Source organism: Arvicanthis niloticus, chromosome 23 (genome assembly GCF_011762505.2).
Source record: "Arvicanthis niloticus isolate mArvNil1 chromosome 23, mArvNil1.pat.X, whole genome shotgun sequence".
Lineage (NCBI taxonomy): Eukaryota > Metazoa > Chordata > Mammalia > Rodentia > Muridae > Arvicanthis > Arvicanthis niloticus.
Window position 1 is genome coordinate 45137140 of NC_133430.1, and position 21052 is coordinate 45158191.

At 42.1% G+C, this 21052-nt stretch overlaps 1 protein-coding gene across 2 annotated transcripts in view; it reads right to left on the reverse strand.

Moving 5' to 3' along the window:
- The window catches only part of Frmd6 (FERM domain containing 6), a 76933-nt gene that overhangs the window by 24176 nt on the left and 31705 nt on the right, over positions 1-21052 (reverse strand). The window contains exons 2-5 of one of the 2 annotated variants that reach the window (XM_076922072.1): positions 14949-15214; positions 6650-6740; positions 1429-1508; positions 341-417 (exon numbers count right to left, since the gene is read on the reverse strand). In XM_076922072.1, the coding sequence (XP_076778187.1) occupies positions 341-417; positions 1429-1508; positions 6650-6740; positions 14949-15047 (347 nt within the window). In that variant the 5' untranslated portion in view covers positions 15048-15214. Of the gene's footprint in view, positions 1-340; positions 418-1404; positions 1509-6649; positions 6741-14948; positions 15215-21052 lie in introns of both variants that reach the window. The other variant, XM_076922071.1, reaches the window with a different exon arrangement.

Sequence of the window (21052 nt, forward strand, 5' to 3'; positions counted from 1 at the left end):
GGCCCTGTCCCACTTGGAAAAGAATATAATTGTATTTAATAAATCTCTTTCCAAAAACAATGACAGTTCCTTTAGGCTGAGAGTGAAAATGTGAGCCGGTGACATTAACATTTTCACCCTCAGTCTACTATTTATTTAGCCACACTCAGTAACCAATGAGCCTCTGGCGTGCTAGGCATCAAGAATACAAGAATGTGGAAAAACCAAGCAAAACCCCAACTGCTGCTGCTGTAGTTTACGTTCCAACAGGCAGAAGAAAGCAACAGCACCAGGATGTATTTGGTGTGTCCGTCAAAAGAAGCAGACACAGAAGACACGGAGGCCTAGGCTGTCTTCATACCTGATCAGCTTTCCATTCTCCACATAGTACTGCACCCGGAAATGGATGATCATGGGCGGCCCAAACTGGTCGATGCCCTAAGACAGAGACACACGAAGCGAGGGGTGTTTAGTGATCTCCAACACAGGCTTCAAAGACAACTGCACTACCATCACTTGCAAGGCACATTTCCAAACACAGACAGGCTCATCTACTTGTGACTCGGGGCTGGGAGTAAGTGGAAAGTTATCCCACATGGGCACCAGGTCTACACCCAAATAAGAAGTTACAAGGTAAAGCAGGACACCCTCCCTCCCAGGATTCTCATTCTCCACACTGCCAATGGCAACATAAGGGAAGATAAAAATAAATGTCATGGAAATTTCTAGCTGAGAGCCGGCTCCTGGCCCAGCTCTGTCCCCTGTGGTGACCATTTGCTCCCTATTACAAATGCTTTCTTGTTCCCTCAGCATTCCACAGGCACATTCGAATACACTGCTTGTTTACTTAAATGTTGGAGGCCTTACTCTGCAGTTGGCTTTGAAGTCGCCTTCCAGCTTAGCACAAGAACCCTGCACTGGTATGGAGGACCCCTGCACTGGTATCCGAGGATCTGGGATTAGATGTAGTTTCATTCCTGACTCACTAGGTGATGGCAGAAACTACAGGGCCCACCCTGTGCTTCCCCCCCCAACCCCCAAATGGAACTGATATTAACTACATAAAGATGCCACAGTGCACAGTAAAACAACATAAGCTTGGATGCAAGAACCATAAAAAAGCAAATTTAAAAATTACTAAAACTTCCTACAGGGTTTGACAACACTGTCACAGAGAAAAGCAGATCCTCTCCCCTGCTTTTCACTTTAAAGCCCTCCCCACACCGAAACATTGTAACCTGTCAGCTTATGCTGTCAGGTATTCACATCTGATCCACAAGGCATCTCAGTGCTTATAATTAATTAATTTCCCTTTTTCAGTTTCTACTGGATAAATTAGTGCCTATGAATTTTCATTCTAACGTGACAGCTAAAATAAACATTCTTACAGAATAAAAGGAATTTTGTGTATAAATGTAATCTCACCCAAGTGACTTCGTATTGCCGTACCTTGCTGGCCTCCTTTTTCCATTCTTTTGGACAATACTTATAAAGCTTCTGTGACAATTCCATATATACGTGCTCATTATCTGTACATTAAAAAAGAGAGAGAAAGACAAGATGCTAAGGAGAAAAGTTTCAAAGAAAAAAACTATATAAAACTACAATTCCAAAAACCAGCCTCCTGATCTGAGAATGTGGCGCAAGGACACAACAAGACCCCAGGGCACGAGATGGACATTACCGAGCTGATGGGTTCTTTTGCTTCTACAACACAACACTCAAGATTCTAGAGGATGCAATGCTTAGAAGAAATGTGGTTTTTAACAAACACGTGTGCTTAGCTTCCAGGATCCTTAGAAACCACCGAGCGTCCATTTCTGTGGAAGCACAGCTTACACTAAACACTTTGGTTTAGTGGAGAGAAGACTCTTCTCATAGGTGCAAAATGCTGACACAGCAGCACTGTGTTCTGGTTGCTCTAAACACTTGGGCATTGACGGTAGCTCATTTCCAAGTGTGGGCCAACACCTGCTTTCTGAAGAGTTGGCTTTTAAAACATCCATTCTTTGTTCCCCACACCAGAGCATGAGCTTGCCAGAAGGACAAACCATCCCTGGGTCTGCCTTTGGGATCTATCCTATCAGAAGAGAAAAGCCTTGCAGAAAAACAAGATTTGACACCAAACAATCCCTCAAGCAGGGGTGGGTGGTGATGAGCTTTTAAAGCAAACAGATGATCTGTCCACTGGAACTAACATAAAGGGAGTAGAGCATAAGAAAACAGGCCGGCCCAAACACAATTCTTTTTTTTTCAGTTTTCTTCCAGATAATTTTTTGCGAAAAATCTATTTCACAAGAGAAATCCTTGGAGTTCTGATCTTGTACAAGGTTTTAATTAAAACTCTCTCTACTCCCCCACCCTCCCTTACAGGTATCCTCCATCATAAAAGGCATCCTTTTCTGGACGTTCCCTAACAACCTACACAATGAAGGGATGGATGTGCACTCACTCATTCCAGGAAGATGTGAGCTGACTCCACAGTGAAACCCTGGATGAATACTGGGTTTGACTGGAAGATGCCATTGAAAAAGTAATGCTACTCTGTCTGTAAGTAGGTTGTTCCGGCCTCTTAACACAGAGGAAGGGGCAAGACATCCCAAAGATGAGAAAAGGAATATTCCACTTAAGCCAGCACCCATGTCAGTGGAAGCTGGCTCCTAGCCTCTCGTCGGCACTGACTGAACATGACTCTGATTTGAGCTCCTGTTGGAAGCAGCAAAACGATGACCAGAAGTGAGATTGCTCAGAGTGGCACATGTGTATTTACATTTTATTTTTTATTGATTTTTTTTTTTTTTTTCCCGAGACAGGGTTTCTCTGTATAGCCCTGGCTGTCCTGGAACTCACTCTGTAGACCAGGCTGGCCTCGAACTCAGAAATCCACCTGCCTCTGCCTCTCAAGTGCTGGGATTAAAGGCGTGCACCACCACCGCCCGGCTTTATTTTTTATTGAAAATAAATTTTTCATAGAATATATTCTGATTGTGGTTTCCCCTCCTCAATCCCTTCTATAATCTCCCCGACTTCCCTCTCACCCAATTCCATGCTTCCTCTTGTTCTTTAGAAAAAAAAAAATGCTGATAAAAATCCGAATATAAAAAAACAAAACAAAGAAAATGCACAAGAAACACAGACACACAGACATACACACACACACACACAAATAAAACCCATAAAGTTGCAAAATCAGAAACAAAAATATACAAGCAAAAGACCAGTTAAGATAAAAAATGCCCAAACAAAGCATTACGAGACAAAATGTCTACAAGAACACCATTGAGTTTGCTGTTGTTGGCCATCTCCTGCTGGTTGTGGGCCTGCCCTTAAGTGTGGTGTGAAGATCCAGTGAGACTCCACTAGAGAAAACTAAGTTTTCCTTTGCTGAGTGGCTGTTGATTAGAGATAGCTTCCCCCTCTCAGCCCGAGACTCTGGTCTAGCTGAGACCTGTGCAGCCCTTGTGTGTGCTGCCAGAGTCTCTGGGAGTTTATGAGCACATTGCACACTTTAAATTACCTTTATGTGTCTATCACTTGACAGTGTGACCAGAGGTTTTTAGCTTAGGAACTCTGGTAACCAAACACGTGTAGACTGGCGGACCCAAATTGAGCAGAAAAGCTGTGTTCCCCTTCCCAAACTTTTGTCCTAGAATTTGCACCTGTGTGATATCCTTTGTAATACACTCCTGAATGGGTATGTGGAGAAACTTTTGCCAAAAGCTAACATCATAAGGACATAAGTAATTATTGTGTGTCTCATGATAGTGTACACTGAGAAGGGCACATTATCATTTGTCTGAACTCCTCACCCAAATCATGCATAACCTGAGTTAATCATGAGTTAACATAAACTAAACCCAAATGAAAGGACAAAGTAACTTGACTATTCTCTTGGAAAAAAAAAAAAAAAAAAAAAAAAAAAAGCCAAGCGAAGGTCACAAGGAAGGGTGACGGGATGGCTGAGGAACACAGACTTGACCCAGGCCATCTATGACTATGATGGATAGTCCTAGAATCCCTGGAGGAAACTAAAGACTACTTAGCATCAGAGCATGGACTTTGTGATTGTAATGTTGCCACCATGATTATGTAGAGAAGATGCTACTGTCTCAAGTACAGAGAGACAGGTAGACCACAGATGGAGAAAGAAATGCTGGCGTTAACACCTAAGGAGACTCTTAATAGTCTTCTTGAACTTTGAAATTATTTCAATACAAAACTGAAAGAATTGGGAAGATACTATGATTCTTGGGATTTAGATGGATTTTTAAAAAGAGTGTTAGACTAGCTGAATCTTAAAATGCCAATGTTCAAAGTACTGAAGAATTACATTCTTTCCAACTATTGAACAGTGACAATTTCAGTCACCAATTTAAAATGGTGTGAGTGGCTTCAGGGCAGTAAAGCCATCCTTCATACCCCGATGGTGGATACGTGCTGTGCATTTGTCTAAAGCTGTGGGACACAAACACCAGGAGGGAAGCCAAGTGCAAAGGATGGATTCTGGGCGAGGCAGAATCAATGTAGGCTCTGCAGGCTGGGGCTGACAGTGGGGAAGCAGGTGCACGGGCGTTCTAGAACCCTCTATACTTCCTGCTCACCTGCCTGGGAATCTAAAACCACACCAAGAAAACAAAACCTGTGAGACAAATTCTCAAGTGCACGTCCATCCGGCAAAGCTGGCGTGACAGCAGCTTCGGTCTGTCACACTGTATTGACAGTGAAGGAAGTCTGGTGGCATGTCTGAAGGGGACTGCTAGCCAGCAGTAGAACCAGAACCTGAACCAGGTCACCTGACTGCTGTTCCAATGTTCTTTCACCACACCACAAACTCTGCTTTTTTTTTTTTTTTTTTGGTTTTTTTGAAACAGGGTTTCTCTTTGTAGCCCTGGTTGTCCTGGAACTCACTCTGTAGACCAGACTGGCCTCGAACTCAGAAATCCACCTGCCTCTGCCTCCCAAGTCCTGGGATTAAAGGCATGCGCCACCACCGCCCGGCCAAACTCTGCTTTAAAGAGCATCTTAAAAGCTCTTGTTTGGAAACTGAAGTAAGCTATGACCTGGTTTTCTTGGACTGACTTGTTGAACCAGAGATCAACAGTCTGGCTGCAGGTGCAGAAAGGAGGCCATTGAGAGCACAGCAAGAGTCGCCTGGATTCTGGGAGGCAGCTTCCTGCTTCTAGACCCAAACACGGAGGTTAGCCTTCCTGTTTTCATTGCACTGACTATACAGGAGTGAGGCGAAGGGCAAAGGGCTTGCAGGGTTGTCTGCATGCCTCGTTCCATGTTCCAAGACAGGCAACCAAACACAGTTCCGAACCATTTTGGAGGAAAAGAAGCCCACTTTCTCTGTTGAAAATATCTTTTTTAACTTGGCAGATATAAACACTCACGGCACTGACCAGATCCTCTAGCTATCACAATCCTTCAGATTTAAAACAATCCAAGAAAAAGACTATCCGTATAAATGTAGAGAGTATAATTAAACACAGGGAAATCTCCTCGAAAAGGATGAGCAGACACGTTAAAAGATTGAGATTTTAAAAGTAAAGCAGAGGGGCTGGAGAGATGGCTCAGCGGTTAAGAGCACTGACTGCTCTCCCAGAGGTCCTGAGTTCAATTCCCAGCAACCACATGGTGGCTCACAACCATCTGTAATGGAGATCTGATGCCCTCTTCTGGTGTGTCTGAAGGCAACAACAGTGTACTCACATGAAATAAATAAATAAATCTTTAAAAAAAAAAGTGAAGCAGAGAAATTTCTAGATACACTTTGCCATAAGATAGCTTTTAACAAATGGCTGTAAGTCCCAAGGGTCTAGTGCTAAGTAAGGGACATAAGACAGAGAGTGTCTATAAAATCCTTTCCTGCAAATTTCTAATATAATGGTGGAAGAAAATGACTGCATTTCAGTCATACTGCCTGACTAGAAAAAAAGAAAAGTGCACAAAACAAAAAATTTTTCAATTAATCCATCACTGTCATACTTTTAAAATCTGAACAAGAAAATCTGAACAGAAGGAGGTTTTACTATGTTCAAAATTTCTGTAATGTCACAAGTCATTATCATTTATAGTCTTAGAGAGGCTAATGACAAATGACAAAAACCATCTACTTTCCTCTGGGATGAAGCTGGTTTCCACAGACAAAGAAACAGCAGCAACAATAACAAATCAAACCTGGTTCATTAAGACAAAATGAAACAAAAGAAACTGACATATAACTATCTACATTCATAAACATAATCAATATAAAAGAAACTGACATATAACTATCTACACTCATAAACATAATCAATATAAAAGAAACTGTCAATATAACTATCTACACTCATAAACATAATCAACATAAAAGAAACTGACATATAACTATCTACACTCATAAACATAATCAATATAAAAGAAAGTGACATATAACTATCTACACTCATAAACATAATCAATATAAAAGAAACTGTCATATAACTATCTACATTCATAAACATAATCAACATTAAGTCTAAAATGTAATAACAATAATAAAGATCCTGAATCACGTAAGAAGCACATCAGTTGACAATGACAAGTAGTTGATAGGTATTTTGACTATTAGCTCACATAGCATGATGGCTTTAGACTTTAAAATGTTATTTCTTTGGCTAAAAATACCAGAGAATAGACTGAGACTTACTTTGTATAACACTGAGACCAAAGAGGTGACTATCCTTTAACCTGAGCAGGTCACACACCTGGACCAGCAACTGGTGACACAGAATTTTAACCTGTGAGAGGGAGGAAAAAAAAAAAAAGACACTTTAATTAAATTAAATTCAGCCATACAGCCAGAATCAGGTACTTTTTAAACTTTGAAAATATACACCTTCACAGGACACGCTGACATCAGCAAAACCACCCATGGCTTATGGAAATCACTACAACCTGTGGCTGTGTCTCAATGGCTATCAGTTTGTACAGCATGGTACCAATGCAATCTTACACAAGACTCATAAATCTCATGACAGGTTCTTATATCCTGCATGGAAAATAGGCCTTTCAGAAGAGCTTGCTCCATTAAAGGTATTTATTTGGCAAGTATGTTCTGTCTTTTAACATTTTTCTTACTTTAATGGATCTATTTTTATACAATATTCCATGTTTTGATGTAGGTATACCCTACAGCAGTGGTTCCCAAACGCCCTAATGCTGTGACCCTTTACAGGTTCTCATATTGTGGTGAGCCGCATTCATGAGGTTATTTTTGTTGCTAGTTCATAACTGCAACTTTGCCACTGTTAAGAATCATAGTGCAAATATCTGTGTTTTTTCATGGTCTTTGGCGACCACTGTGAAAGGTCGGTTACCAATCCCAGGGGTCATGACCCCCAGGTTGAGAACTGCTGCCTGCAGAATGGGTTAACCAATGCACTGCCTCGCATCAGTTTTGCATGTGGTAAGAATACTTAAGGTCTACTCTCAGCCGGCAAGGTTTAGGTATCCAGCACATTATTAGTTATGGTTGCCACTCTGCATAGTTTTCTTGAACTTATTCACCTTGTCAGCTGAAACTTCAGATCCTTTGGCCAGCATCTTCCTGCCCTGACCACTTCAGGCCCTGGTAACTACCTTGCACTCTGCTTCTATAGGTAGCCCTTTTATGGTTGCACACAAATGAGACCGACCGTGCGGTCTGTGTCTAGCTTATGACGTTTAGTACAATGCTCTGCAGATTTACCCATATTGCTGCAAATGCCAAGTCTCCCTCCTGATGTGGCTTATTACTCCATCACGTGTGGATATCCCACACTGTCTCTTTACTCACCAGTGGGCACTACCAACTGCTACAAACGAGGCTGTGGCAATGTGAAATGCAGGTGCACATCCACCACAGTGATGACTGAAGTGGAAATTTTTCTTTTCTTTTCTTTTTTTTTTTTTTTAACAACTCAGTTGTGTCGCATAATGTTTTTCTGGAAGCTGTCTTGTGAGAGGGCATGTGAAGTTTTGATGAAAACCGACCCGTGAGAGGGTGTCTGATGTTTAGAAAGAATATAAATGGAACCCCACAAACAGTGAGAGGATACTCTTGCATTGTTACGCCACGCAACATTTCACTGGTCTTCACCTCTTAGGGAGAGAAGCACCAAAGAACTTCTTGTGGTTTTCCAGCTGATTCTGAAGGCTTCTGCTGATTTAGGTGGAGCCTTGCTCTTTCTGCTGGATCGTGCCACTGCTACTGATTTGTGTTTGGTGTTTACTATTGAATTGGACTGGGTATCCTGACAAGGAAGAATGGAATCTCTCCAAGGAACTACTTCCAAACAGGTCCACAACACTGTTTTCCTATTAACTTTCTCTCCTGCTACTTCTGGTAGGTGGGCTGAAGCCTTTAAGAACCCTAAATAAAGTTTTGAAAAACTAAGCATACAGATGTCATTTCCTCTGAATACCCAGGAGAGGAGCTGTGAGATTGTACATATTTAATGTATGGTCTATACTTAATGCTTTGAGGAAGCCTGTTTGCCACAGGACCACACTGCTTTACATTCTGACCAGCAGATGACAAGTGCCTCCCCCCCCCCCAACCCCCCAAGTCCTCAGCAACTTTTGCCAATTTTTCTGTTTGGTGACAGCCATTTTAACACCAGTATGAAGGCAGTACCTTGCTGGTGTTTTAATTTACAGTTTCTTGATGCTTACTGAGGCTAAGTACTCTTTAGATACCCATCAGTCACCTTCCCATGAGAAATGTCTGCTTAGGGCATCTATTTTAATGCAAAGTTTTCTTCTTAAAGGTGTAAGCAAAACACTCATCTACCGCCCAGTGACAGACCGCCCAGATTTTATTTGTTTTAATCAATCCCGGTTACTGCTTAAGTAATTTTTCCCTTCCTGAGTCTCAGTATAATTCAATCATACTGACATTAATAAAATATCTACTAATATGAGATTCTGGAGATGAGCTCTTCCGAATTGAGAAGACATTACATATTTTTGTTTTGTATGTGTGTGTGTATACATGCATGCATTTGTATGTGTGAAGGGTGTGTGTATGAATGGTGGGGGGTCAGAGGACAACCTTGTTTAAGAGTCTGCTGTTGGTCCTCTGATTCCAAATACAGTAACATGCCTGTGCTGCTGTAACATGCTTTTAACTGGGTTCTGGGGACTTGAACTCAGGTCCTGGGTTTGCACAACAAGCACTTTTACCCTGAGGCAAATCTCCAGGCCCCAGATACAGTTCTGATGCTTTCTCAACTGAGTGAAATACCAGGGGCGAGTTAAGTGAGCCCTCCAAGTCTGCCTCACTCTGACCAGAGTCACCCAAGAAAGCACCCAGCTCAATTTCTTTAGTTTATAGAAGTAGAAAATAAAACTGCTCCAAGTCATGTGGGTGAGCAGCAACAAAGGTTGACCTTCAAAAGCTATATGTACTAAAAGTTACATACATGTTAAAACACGGGCAACACAATCTTTGTGATTTTGTCTGTACATGTTACATGTCCACTTCCTCTCTGAGGCATTATCAGCTTTCTCGACTTTTTTTCTGATGATAACTGAAGTATAATTTCATAATTTATAATTTTAGTGACTATGATTTACTTAACTAAATTACTTAACTTTGAGTTAGTGACTTTATCATGTTTTCATACAGAACTAAAACTAAGAAATTGAAAACACACAAAATCCCAGAAGAAAGAGCAGAAGACACTGAGGGCCAGAGCACCTGCTGAGTTCTTCAGGCACCAGCGGAGGAAGCTGCAGCAGAGGCTATGGAGGCTATTGGTTACTTGTTGCTCTGACAAACACCTGACAGGAAGCAGGTTAAGGAGGAGGGGCTCACTCTAGTGTGTGGTACGAGGAGATAAGTCCATTGCTGTAGGAAGATGTGGGGGTGGGGAGGTTACATGGCAGAGATGAATGCCCACTGCTTAGTCCACTTTCTCAATTTTATTCAGTTTGGGATCCCAGTCTACCAGGTGGTTGCCCACACTTAGGAGTGTGTCTTCTGTGTCAATTAACCTAATCTAGAGAATCCCTCATAGACATGTTGAGTTGGTTACCTGAGTGGTTCTAGATCCTGTCACAATGGCAATAAAGGTGGGCCATCTCAGGCAGAGTCAGTCTATCAAGGACCTGCATGCAGCAGGTACTGTCGCAGTTACTGAAGAGTGAGCAGGATCCCGTTCCCAGTGAGCTCCTGAGGACCTCCACTGTGCTCCACCAGACACGTCTCCCTGTTACCCTGATGGACACTCTAGTGTATAAACGTGCCATCCAGCAATATTTTAAAATATTATTTTATGTGTATGGGTGTTTAGCCTGAATGTATGTTTATGTTTCACAAGCATGGAGTACCCTCAGAAACCAGAAAGGAGCATTAGCTTCCCTGGTGCTGACTGTGAGCATGTGTGGGTTCTCTGGGAGAGTAGCCAGTGCATTTGGCTTCTGAGCCATCTCTCCAGCACTGTCATCCAGCAGTTTAACAATGTATTGATACAAGCTCACCTTACCACTGGGAAGACCCATTGGCTCCTGGGAAATCATTACCCCTGGCCCCTTGCACTAGCTTCATCCAGCACCTTGGGTATTTACTTTGTGTCCTAGTGAAGTCCTCTTTTTTTCCCCAACATTCACTGTATTCCATCTCGTAACTATACTTTTACAAGTAAGTCTAAACAACAGGCTGATAGTGAAGAGGAGAAAGGACCACATTTACAGACAACTCTTGCATTGAACTCAACTCCATAAACTTGAGACTTAAAATGGTGCACTGTTCTGGGGGCCCTTTTAACCCTTAGCTTGTCTGTGCTTAAACTGTAGTTGGAAATGGAGCAGCCAGATGAAATGTAACAAGCTGCTAAATTCCAAGTTCCAAACTGAACATTTATAAAATAAAATATGTTGTGACTCTTGACTAAACAAGGCTGTGCCTTTCTTCCAGGCATCCAATCTAATTATTACTGTTCCGCTACTTTACATCAAGTATCTGGAGCCTTCTGCTAACGCTCTTTAACAATCAAGTAAGTATAGTGTTCTTGTTTAAAAACTGTAATTAAATAAGGATGTGGCTTGAAAGTGTTACCTGCTGTGAAAACAGGACCCAGCATTGGGTATTTGCAGACTAGAATCTCCAAAGCCACATGGCTGATTGTGAAATTTCTTAATCCCTTTCATCTTCAGGGGCAAGGGGACTTTAGAAAGCACTGCGTTCTCAACAGCGCAGGCTTTATCTAAAAATACCCTCTGTGTGGAACTCTGAACTGGAATGGGGTTTGACCCTTGCTGTGCCAATTGTTACCAGGCAAGGATGTTTGAAACAGTCTATGGTAAGAAAGAACTGCTCTCCTAACTGCAGGAACTAGAGGTGCAAGCTCTTGGCTTGTGATTTTTTTTTGCCACTCTAAAACCTCTCTGTCTCTTATATTTACCAGGGTTTTATTTTTTTTTTAACTTCCATTTTTTTTGTATTTGTTTGATGATTAAGATTAATTTAAAATAAATCCTATTAGTATAATTCATGGAGATTCAAAATGACTAAAACATTACACTTATTCCAGATGCAGAAAGCAACTAGGAAGTCAACTATATCTGCCAGGGAAAACTTTATTTTAAAAAGCATGTGTGAGTGCACTTGACTGCTGGGGGCGGGCTGGGAAAGCCACTGATAAACAGTTTTGTTACAATTAATTCCTTATGCCCAACACCGCAAACAGCAAAGTCACCACTCTCTGCTGTGGGGAAAGGGAGTCTTGGAAGATGTGGATTGTTTTTCTAGCAGTGGACAAGTCTCCTTGCTGCTTAACCTCATCCTTCCAGGGGTCCCAAGGCTTGCTGGAGGGGAGCCACAGCATGGCAGAGGATCTACAGTCCCTGGAGCAGGAAATCTGGGCCTGCATGGCAGGGGCAGAGCGCCCTGACAAAATGAACAAAGAGCACAGGAACGAGACATGCAAGGCACTACTCCATCAAGACTGACTTATTGAACAACTCTGTGGACAGACATGATACAAAGTTCTTTACACACAGAGTGTCTTTAAAATCCTTGACACGTTCCCACATGAGGCATAGAACAGCCCCACTTCATATATAAGGAAACCAGACTGAAGTAATGAACGACAGACTTAAGAAGCATGCCCAAAGCTGCAAACGAAGGCATGGAGCAGACGGCTCAGTCCAGGTCCCCAATATCAATATCCTCAGTCACTGACACAGGCTCCACGGTACAGGAAGAAGCACACAGCCTTTCCTGTCTGCCTTAGGATTTTATCGAATCTCCCGTCCCTACTGAGGAATTTTGCTAAATGAAGATTCCTGTGTCCTGCCCTAGACCTACATCAGCGTCTCCACGGGTGAAGTCCAAAGAGCCCCTCCCCCAGTAATTCTAGTACATGGTCAAGTTTTAAAGCCACTCATCTGCACAGCAGCATGTGTGGGAAAACTACTCCACAGTACCACTTTAAGGTAAGTTTTGCTTAATTTTACCAGAGTGAAGTTAGGTTAAAAAAAAATTTAACAAAGGTTGACAGTAGAAAGAACGTTTTAAAAATGCTAGGTATGACACCATAAAGCATGCCATGAATCTGCCTGGGGTCTTTCAGTCTGTTCTCTAAAGCTATTTCCCTCAGCTAAGACTCCAGTGCCAATGAATTCCTTTAGAAATTGTAGCCACCTCTCAGTGTTCCTCATGAAGGCACATCTGTCAGGACTCCTCCGCGTCCTGTACATGCTGCACACTCACGGACACCTCACTGGGTAACAGACAGAACAAAGGTGGAAGAAGTTTCCTCAGTGCTTATGCTGTATGTCCTAGATTGCATGTGCTTAAAAATTTAAAGGATACATGATATATATATATATATATATGACTTTAAACAACAGATCTACAAATATAAGAGAATTTTACTTTCATTTTAATTTATGATTCTGGTACCCACACTGAAATGTTTCCAATTTTCATTATCTTTTAAAAATTAAGTCCTGCAAAGATAATAACAGTCTATCACCTCACACACCTAAAACCAATTTCAAGTGTTCTAGTCATGACCCTAGCTTATTACTAGAAACTCTGCCCAGAAGACAGTAAAAATCCATCTATGAAGCAGGGTTAGATGCTCCCAAAATACAGATGAGCAGAATTGAGGTGACGAGTAAATCAAACTGTTGGTTGCTCGAATAAAACCAAGATGCCTATGGTTACAAGCAGAACCTTGCTGCAATCTAAACTTTCAATGAAGTTATTTAAAAGTCATATATGTTCTATATAACTACTCCATTATATAAAACATATTAAAACTATACCAGCATACAAATAGAAAACCAAGGTAAGCTTTCCTTAGTTCCATCAGGGTAAAAGGTCTTGGCATGGCGGTTCACACCTTTAGTCCCAGCATTTGGGAGGTAGGTAGATGTCAGATGTCTATGAGTTTGAGGCTAGCCTGGTCTACATAGCAATTTCCAGGCCAGCCTGGCCTACACAGTGAAGACTTATCTCAAAACTAAACAAAACAAAACAAAAACAACAAACAACAACAAAAACTCCCAAAGTTGATAGGTATAAAACCGATTTCATGCACCTGCTGGCAGTTTCTAGCATCTGTTCTCACTGGGAGTTCTGTGATTTACATATTTACTCTGATAAAAACATAGTGACCTCTGTGTCTGTGGCTGTGTCTGTAGAACTACGCCCCAGACAGGATCACAGCAGTTTTACTAATATTAGTCAGGAATTTCAAATGGCACAATATCCATCAACAACAGCAAACAGGTAGCAAAACCGGGCCATGGCCATACTGCTGGGATATTATCTTATAAGGAAGACAAAACAACTGCTGCTGTGTCAATCTCATGGGCCAGATGTTGAGTGAAAGGGCTTTACGATAAGAATCACGTCATTCTGGTGGCAGGAAGGTGGCAACTGAACTGGACTACCTCCTGATCAAAGCAGTTGTTATCACTGAGGACAATGGATTGTTGAGGAGAAAGAGTCCCAAAGGGTCTTTCTGAGGAGATGGGAAATTTCTCTCTGAAACCGGGCAATGGCTACATAGTAGCATATACTAACAGAGATACACTGGGCTGCACACTACATGATTTTTATGCTTTGCAATGTGTAAATTATAATTTAACTGTTAAAAGTACAAAGGGGAAAACCTAAAACAGTATCTCAGTTCTCAATATCCAGGTTAGCAAGTATCTGATTCTGCTTTAAGAGCCAGAGGAACATCTTAGCTCATCCTTAGCATCAGCTCACCTGGACTCTGCTTAGACTCTGACTACTGATAAACCACAGTCAAGATGGAAACGAGAAACTTAGCAACTGCTACCACTTTATGTGCGTGGCTGACAACTCTGAGCATTTAAAACACAGACAGACACAAATAGAAATTTTATTCAGGAAGCCAAGCAATTTGAGAGGCAAAAGCTTAAAAAAACATTTACTGCCATTTTCAGATTCTTTCCTTCCTCCAGCTATAGTCTCCAGTTCCTGTTGTGTTATATTATTTGTTAGCTAGAAAGAGGCTTCCACACAGTAGAAATAACGGAAACTAAGAGTGGAGGAAATTCAAAGACACAGAGTTTGGTGGTGGAATCTGTGACTGAACAGCGTGAATTAGAAGCATTCCCTAGACCCGAATGGAAATTATGGAAGATACTCCAAGTAATTCCAAATGTACATTAAGGCTGAACACACAGAAAGATAAGGAAACGGAGAAGCCCAATAAATTAATTCAACTGAAAACTTTTCAATAAGGTTTAAAAACAGATTTTTTTTCCCTTTGTTTTAGTGTAGTACCCAAAGTCCTAATTTTACCCCAAGCATGACGCCGCTGAAGGCGCCTGTGTTGAAGCCATCATGCTCTTCACAGCCGTGTAGATGCCTAAGCACATGTCCGGCTCATTCTGTAATGATCTCGCCCTGAACCACCTATCTTGGGTGTGGTCTTGTAGGGGAAGAGCAGGCTGAAATAGTCCTAGATGGATCTACTCACATTTATGATGATGCTCACAGACTTGTCATTGGGAAGGAAAATGCACACTCTGCGACGGTCCTGCATGGCTTTGTTGTTATGGAAGGTCAGCTTGTTCATTGTGTTGTGGGCTGGCCAATGGGCAGGCTGGGTGCGCTGGGTGCTCAGCAACTTCTCAGGCTCCCAGCACTCCAAAGCCAACTTCTCCTCCTCATCATATGGCCAACAGAAGCATCGTGGTGCCCCACAATGTAGGTTTCATAGCTGTAGACAGTCCACTGGGAGACCTGTGAATAACGGGGAGAGTCTGTTAAGAGGAGAGAGGCCAGTGGCATGCAACTATTCACGTAGGCACAGGAAAACAGGGAAAGAGCGTTTCAAGCTGAGATGGCCATACTTGTGCAGATACATTCTGTCTATGAACTGTCTTCACGATTTACTCTTAGACACGAGTTAACAGACACAGCTGAGAGCCTGGACATTCACAGGTGAACCAATACCATAACCTCAAGGCAATGGACCCTGACTGAGGGGTTTCTGGTTCACCAGGGAGGTGACAGGGTTCTGGAGTGAACTACAAAAACAGCATCAACAAAAGCCTCTCTTCCAGGACTACAGAACTCGGATGAGTCTTTGGTTCCCGTCTCATTCATGCTTGATCGCTGGTGACTTTCATTTCAGCAGCTAGCTCTGCAAAGGAATCCCTGGCTGCTGGACCACCCATGGGAGCTGCAGTAGCCACTGTAACTGATTTCTCCAGGACATACTCCATGGTTATTAAATCCTCCTTAGTTTTTATGTCCTGCACTCTCCTGGTTCTCTATCTGGATGGTGAAAATTTAATTCATTAGTTCATCAATCAAATAGCACTGCAATGCTAAGACTGTATTATCAAACCATATCTACATGTAAAAGAACTATGGGCTTAGAAACCTCTTTAGTTTTGTCAGTTTAGTAACATTAAGTCTTTTTTGTTTGTTTTTGTTTTTGATTTTTAACGTTCTGAAGTATGGAACTTTGCTTGCAAGTAAGGAAACTTTTATCTCTGGTCTTCAGTATTCCGTCCTTCATTTCTGTTTTCTGTCTCCAGGCATTGGTGAGACCCTCTGGAATAATTTTAAAGCCCTGCTGGGTTTTTCCTTCTCGAGGAGTGCTTCATGTGTTGCTAGCAGGGCATTATTCAACTGCAGTGTGTTAAGACTAGCTGTCTCTTGTGTCACTGGTATTTACATTATTCTTCTGCAGCTGTATCTGCAGGATTTGGGAAAATAAGTCCAGGGATATGAAACTGATCTCCAAGGCAGAAGCCTGATCTATCAGCTCCGTAAAGTTCATTTGTTTTCAGCCAGAAAGAATCTATTCATAGATGGTACCAGAAGTCAACAGGATCTAGTGATTTTTAAAATCATAAATAAAATACAATCCTCAAGAGAATTACTCAAAACTGAAATTAGGCAGGAATCTCGTATGTGGTAGTTCCTTCTTAGGAAGGGGACCATCCATCACTTGATCTGTCTTCCTTAAAGGAAAAGGGTGATTGCTTCCCCCTTGGTTTCTAGCACACCTTTGGAGGCCAGGTCATCTTCTTTGGCATGGACGCTCAGTCCCTGAGTTCTAGGAACTGCTCTCCAAAGGCAGCCATGAATCTAGAAAGTGTACTCTTCTTAGTCAACAGTGTCCAAGCACTAGCTGGAAGGATGATGTTGGCTACCCGTGAATCACACATAGGGTTAGGGATTAATGGAGAGTCCAAGCCACAGAGACACATCTACTCATGTCAGCTACAGGTACGTGTGGAGACCTCCACTTCAACTAGAGAAGGAACCTACACAGTGCTGGGTTCCACTATACTCTCAGGGAAAATGCTGGAAGAACATCCTACGAGCTGGCCAACATCAGAGTATGACCCCTCATTGCTACTGCTGAAAATGTTCTCAGTACTTCCAAAGGTATACGCCCCTAAAGCAAGCCAGGTCCATGCTGAAGCAGGAGAATTTCAAGTTCAAGGCCATCCTGGGCTCTTGTACATTCCAATCCAGTTCTAGATACAGCAAGATCCTATCTCATGGAAACAAACACAGCCAGGTGTGGTGGCACACACTTCCAATCCTAGCCCTCAGAAGGGGAGGATGGCTGCAAGTTGGGGCCAATACAGCCAGGGTTACAGAGGGAGACCCTGTCTCAAAAACCCTGAATCTAATAACATTCCTAATATGGGTTAAATTTGGAGACCAAGAGCCCCCACCCTACTTATAACCTTTCTTAAAAATTCAGAAAGTAAGTGGGGCAGTGGTGATACACATCTTTAATCCCAGCACTCAGGAAGCAAAAGCAGGACCATCTCTGAGATTGAGGTCTACCTGGTCCACAGGGTAAGTTCCGGGACAGCCAGGGATACACAGAGAAACCCTGTCTTGAAAACAAACAAACAAACAAAATTGCAAACAAACAAAAATTCACAAAGTATTAAAATTTCTAAGGAGTTGTGGAGGCAAATTGCTTAAGTCTGACAACATTTCACAGACTCACTAAGCACAGAACGCTTTCCTCCCCAAAGCCTGCTATCAAGGTCCAGGTAAACAATATTCTTAGGCATATCACTTGGGAAAGTGAGTTCTGGAGTAATTCTTTATCATGCTAATAAATTTCATGGCAAAGGTTTTCCCTATCTATTGGAATATTCCAACATTTAGGCCTGTCTTTACTACATAAATTATAAGCTATGATTGAATATATCTTATTTTAAATCATACCCTTAAGTGATATTAATCCCATTATAATTCTTCCTATTTAAATCTGCATTTCATATTGAGATAGTCCTATGCTTTCCCATTTTTAATTGAACCAATTAAAGCAGGACATTTCTACTGACCTACTTTGTGGAATTTAAAGGTTAAACTATGGGGGAAATCTTCTGAGGTTTAGGATGTTTTCAGGGCTTCATTAAAATACATGAAAATTTTCATTTAGGTACAACTTTTTTTAAAGATGTATGTATGTATGTATGTATGTATGTATGTATGTATGCATGCATGAGTGCACTGTAGCTGTCTTCAGACATACCAGAAGACAGCATCAGACCCCATTGCAGATGGTTATGAGCCACCATGTGGTTGCTGGGAATTGAACTCAGGACCTCTGGAAGAGCAGCCAATGCTCTTAACCACTGAGCCATCTCTCCAGCTCCATAGTTACAACTTTTTATTTTATGGTTTGGACATAGTACAAAAGTCAGGACAAAGACTACTGCAGCAGATTTACTGGAGCCCAGGTCAGAAGCAGTGGTATTGTTCCACGGCTGCACTTAACACTTTGAGGGTGGCAAACAGTACTCCCCCGAATGGGGACGGGATTAAGACTTCACTGTGTCAAGATAGCATTAAAGCTGGTTTAAAAGTTCCAGTAAAAACCATAACCTATCTCTAATTCACACCAGCATAAAGTTTAGTCTTAAACTAGACTGTCCTGGGAAACATTAACTAAACAGAATTTATACCAATCTGGATTGCAAAATCTGAGTAGAGGACTACTGTACTTGATCTGTATTCTACACTGAGCCCCAACTCAGACCCAGGAAGACACATTCCTACTCCAAAGCAATGCCTGTTTGTCCCATAGTTTTTGGATAAACCAGATAGTGACAAAAGACTGTGCTGGCAGTGATCAGACCCACAACACTTTCTCCAAAGAGACTTACAAAGCCATATACATAGAATCTCCAGTCTTGATTTTTTTTTACCCACATAATACAGCTTCAGTTAGAATGGAGGCAAAAAAGGATTCTTTTTTCTGGGACTATCCCCCTAAAGTGTACGACGATGATTCTTGTCAAGATATGAAAAGCAGATATGAGTAGCAAAGAACCCATCAGCAGCCACTATGGCCACTCTATTACCTAACAAAAACAAAGGAAATTATTTTGGAAAGTGGACTATGAGAATCCTACCTTCTAACTTAACTGTTTCCCATTTACAGAGCTTAGGGCACACAGAACACTTAGACTATGTGCTCACTACTCACTGAAAAACAGAACACAGAAGCTAAGGCTTCTCCTCCAATGTGGGTAACAACTCTCCAGTCAGGGTCACTGCCAAAGAAACTTGAATACTGTTTCTGATTCCCCAAAGCACATACATGGGTGGGCAATAACATATCAGTCAACTCAAGGGACGATACAACTGAATGACAACTTTAAGTTCAGAAATATAGTCTATACTGTAAGCTAGACTCTGCAATTAAAAAAGAAAAATCAGTCTAGAGCAGTGGTTCTCAACCTGTGTGTGGAAATCCCTTTAGGGGGTTGAATGACCCTTTCACAGGGGTCAAATATTAAATATTTATATTATAATTCATAACAGTAGCAAAATTACAGTTATAAAGTGGCAACAAAAAATAATTTTATGGTTGGGGTCACCATAACATGAGGAACTGTATTAAAGGGTTACAGGACTAGGAAGGCTGAGAACCATGGCTTTAGTATGCTGTCCTAAAATGCTACTACATGTCTCTCATAGAACAAGTTCCACAGTTTTGCTCATTTATTTTATTAATACACAATATGTGTTTGAAACACCTACTGTGTGATAAACAGGCAGTGGTGCTGATGCTGTGGCCGTGCCGTGTAGACATGCTATCGTATCAGGTGCTGGGACCTCTTTCGATGGGCTGATGTGTGAGCAAACACCTGAGTAAAGGGCAGGGTGTCATGTCTTCCATCCTCCTACCCACCCATCTGTCTCTGGAAATCTCCAGGCAGACAATGGTAAATGCAAAGGCTCACTCACTGCTCAGCACGGGTGAAGTAACGGTGCTGACGATGGGCTAACATTTGCTACACGCCTGCTGCATGCTGGGCACTGCTGCTAAGCACTCGTGGAACAGGGAAGAAAATGGTGACCCCTTTGTCATGGTCCCCCCCCCCCCCCCCCCCCCCGGTAAGGAACCAGTTGTCTTTCTCCCTGGAACTTAGGCAGGCTGTGTGAGCAAGTCGTGCTAGGAGCTTGCATCACAGAAAAGCAACGTATGCAGACAGTCTGATGCTTGTATCAGAGCACCTCTACATGAACACTTAGCTCAACCACTTCAAATTCTGCCTTTTCTTGTCTGTCTGCTCTATTCAGATCTTAGAGCGGAGCTGCTAGGTATCACCAAGGTCAGACATGTGGAATAACACTCATTAACTGCTGGCTGTTTGCTTACAACACACATCCTTGACCTCATTTTGTAGCCTTGGCACTTGAATGTGCAATGAATCCTCCAGGTGCACTTGGCTCCTGGTGGCACCATTTGGGGACATTATGGAACTTTTGAGATGTTAAGACATAGTTTGAAGAGATGAGTACTTGAGAAAAGAGAGGCTTGTGGAGGTGGCATCCACCCCTAGTTGTCTCTGTTTTCCCTGCTGCACCATTGTGTAGGACACTGCCACACGCTCCTGTTACCACAGAGCCTTGCCACCGATCTCATCCCTGCAGAATGGCCTGTGCCTTCTATACCTGTAGAAGCAGAATAATTCTTCCCTCCTCCAAGGTTCTTTGATCAGGCACTTTGTCACAACAATGAGAAAAATAAACTAACTCAGTAACGCTGTTACTCAAAGCCAAACAGTATTTGCGTGGGGTTCATCCTGAATCCCATGTACACTAGCTGCTTCATGCTTCTGCCCACTAAGTGCCAGAAGCCCTTCTTTTTACCAGTTGTGACAACTCACAATGCTAATAGGCACTGCCAAAATTTACCCTGGGCAAAATTATCCATTGTCGCTTTTATTAAATACCTATAAGATTTGTTTTTATTAAGTGTGTGTGAGCATGTGTAAGCACCCATGAATGCAGTGCCCACTAAGGGCAGAAGAGGGAGTCGGATGCCTTGGAGCTAGAGCTACAGAGTTGTAGGTCACCTGACATGGGGGCTGCGAATTGAACATGGTCCAAATGGGTATTTTTTTTTTCTTTTAAATTAAAAACCAGCAATTTAATTCCAAAGGAAAAAAATCCGTCCTGAACTCTTAAAAGTCAAGTTTTTCTAACTTTGTAGATTAACATAGCCTGCAATCATTGAATAGGTTTGGAATTCAGCTTTCTTGAAACAAGACTCTGGTTGTGCTTTATCAGGCTGCTTGGACA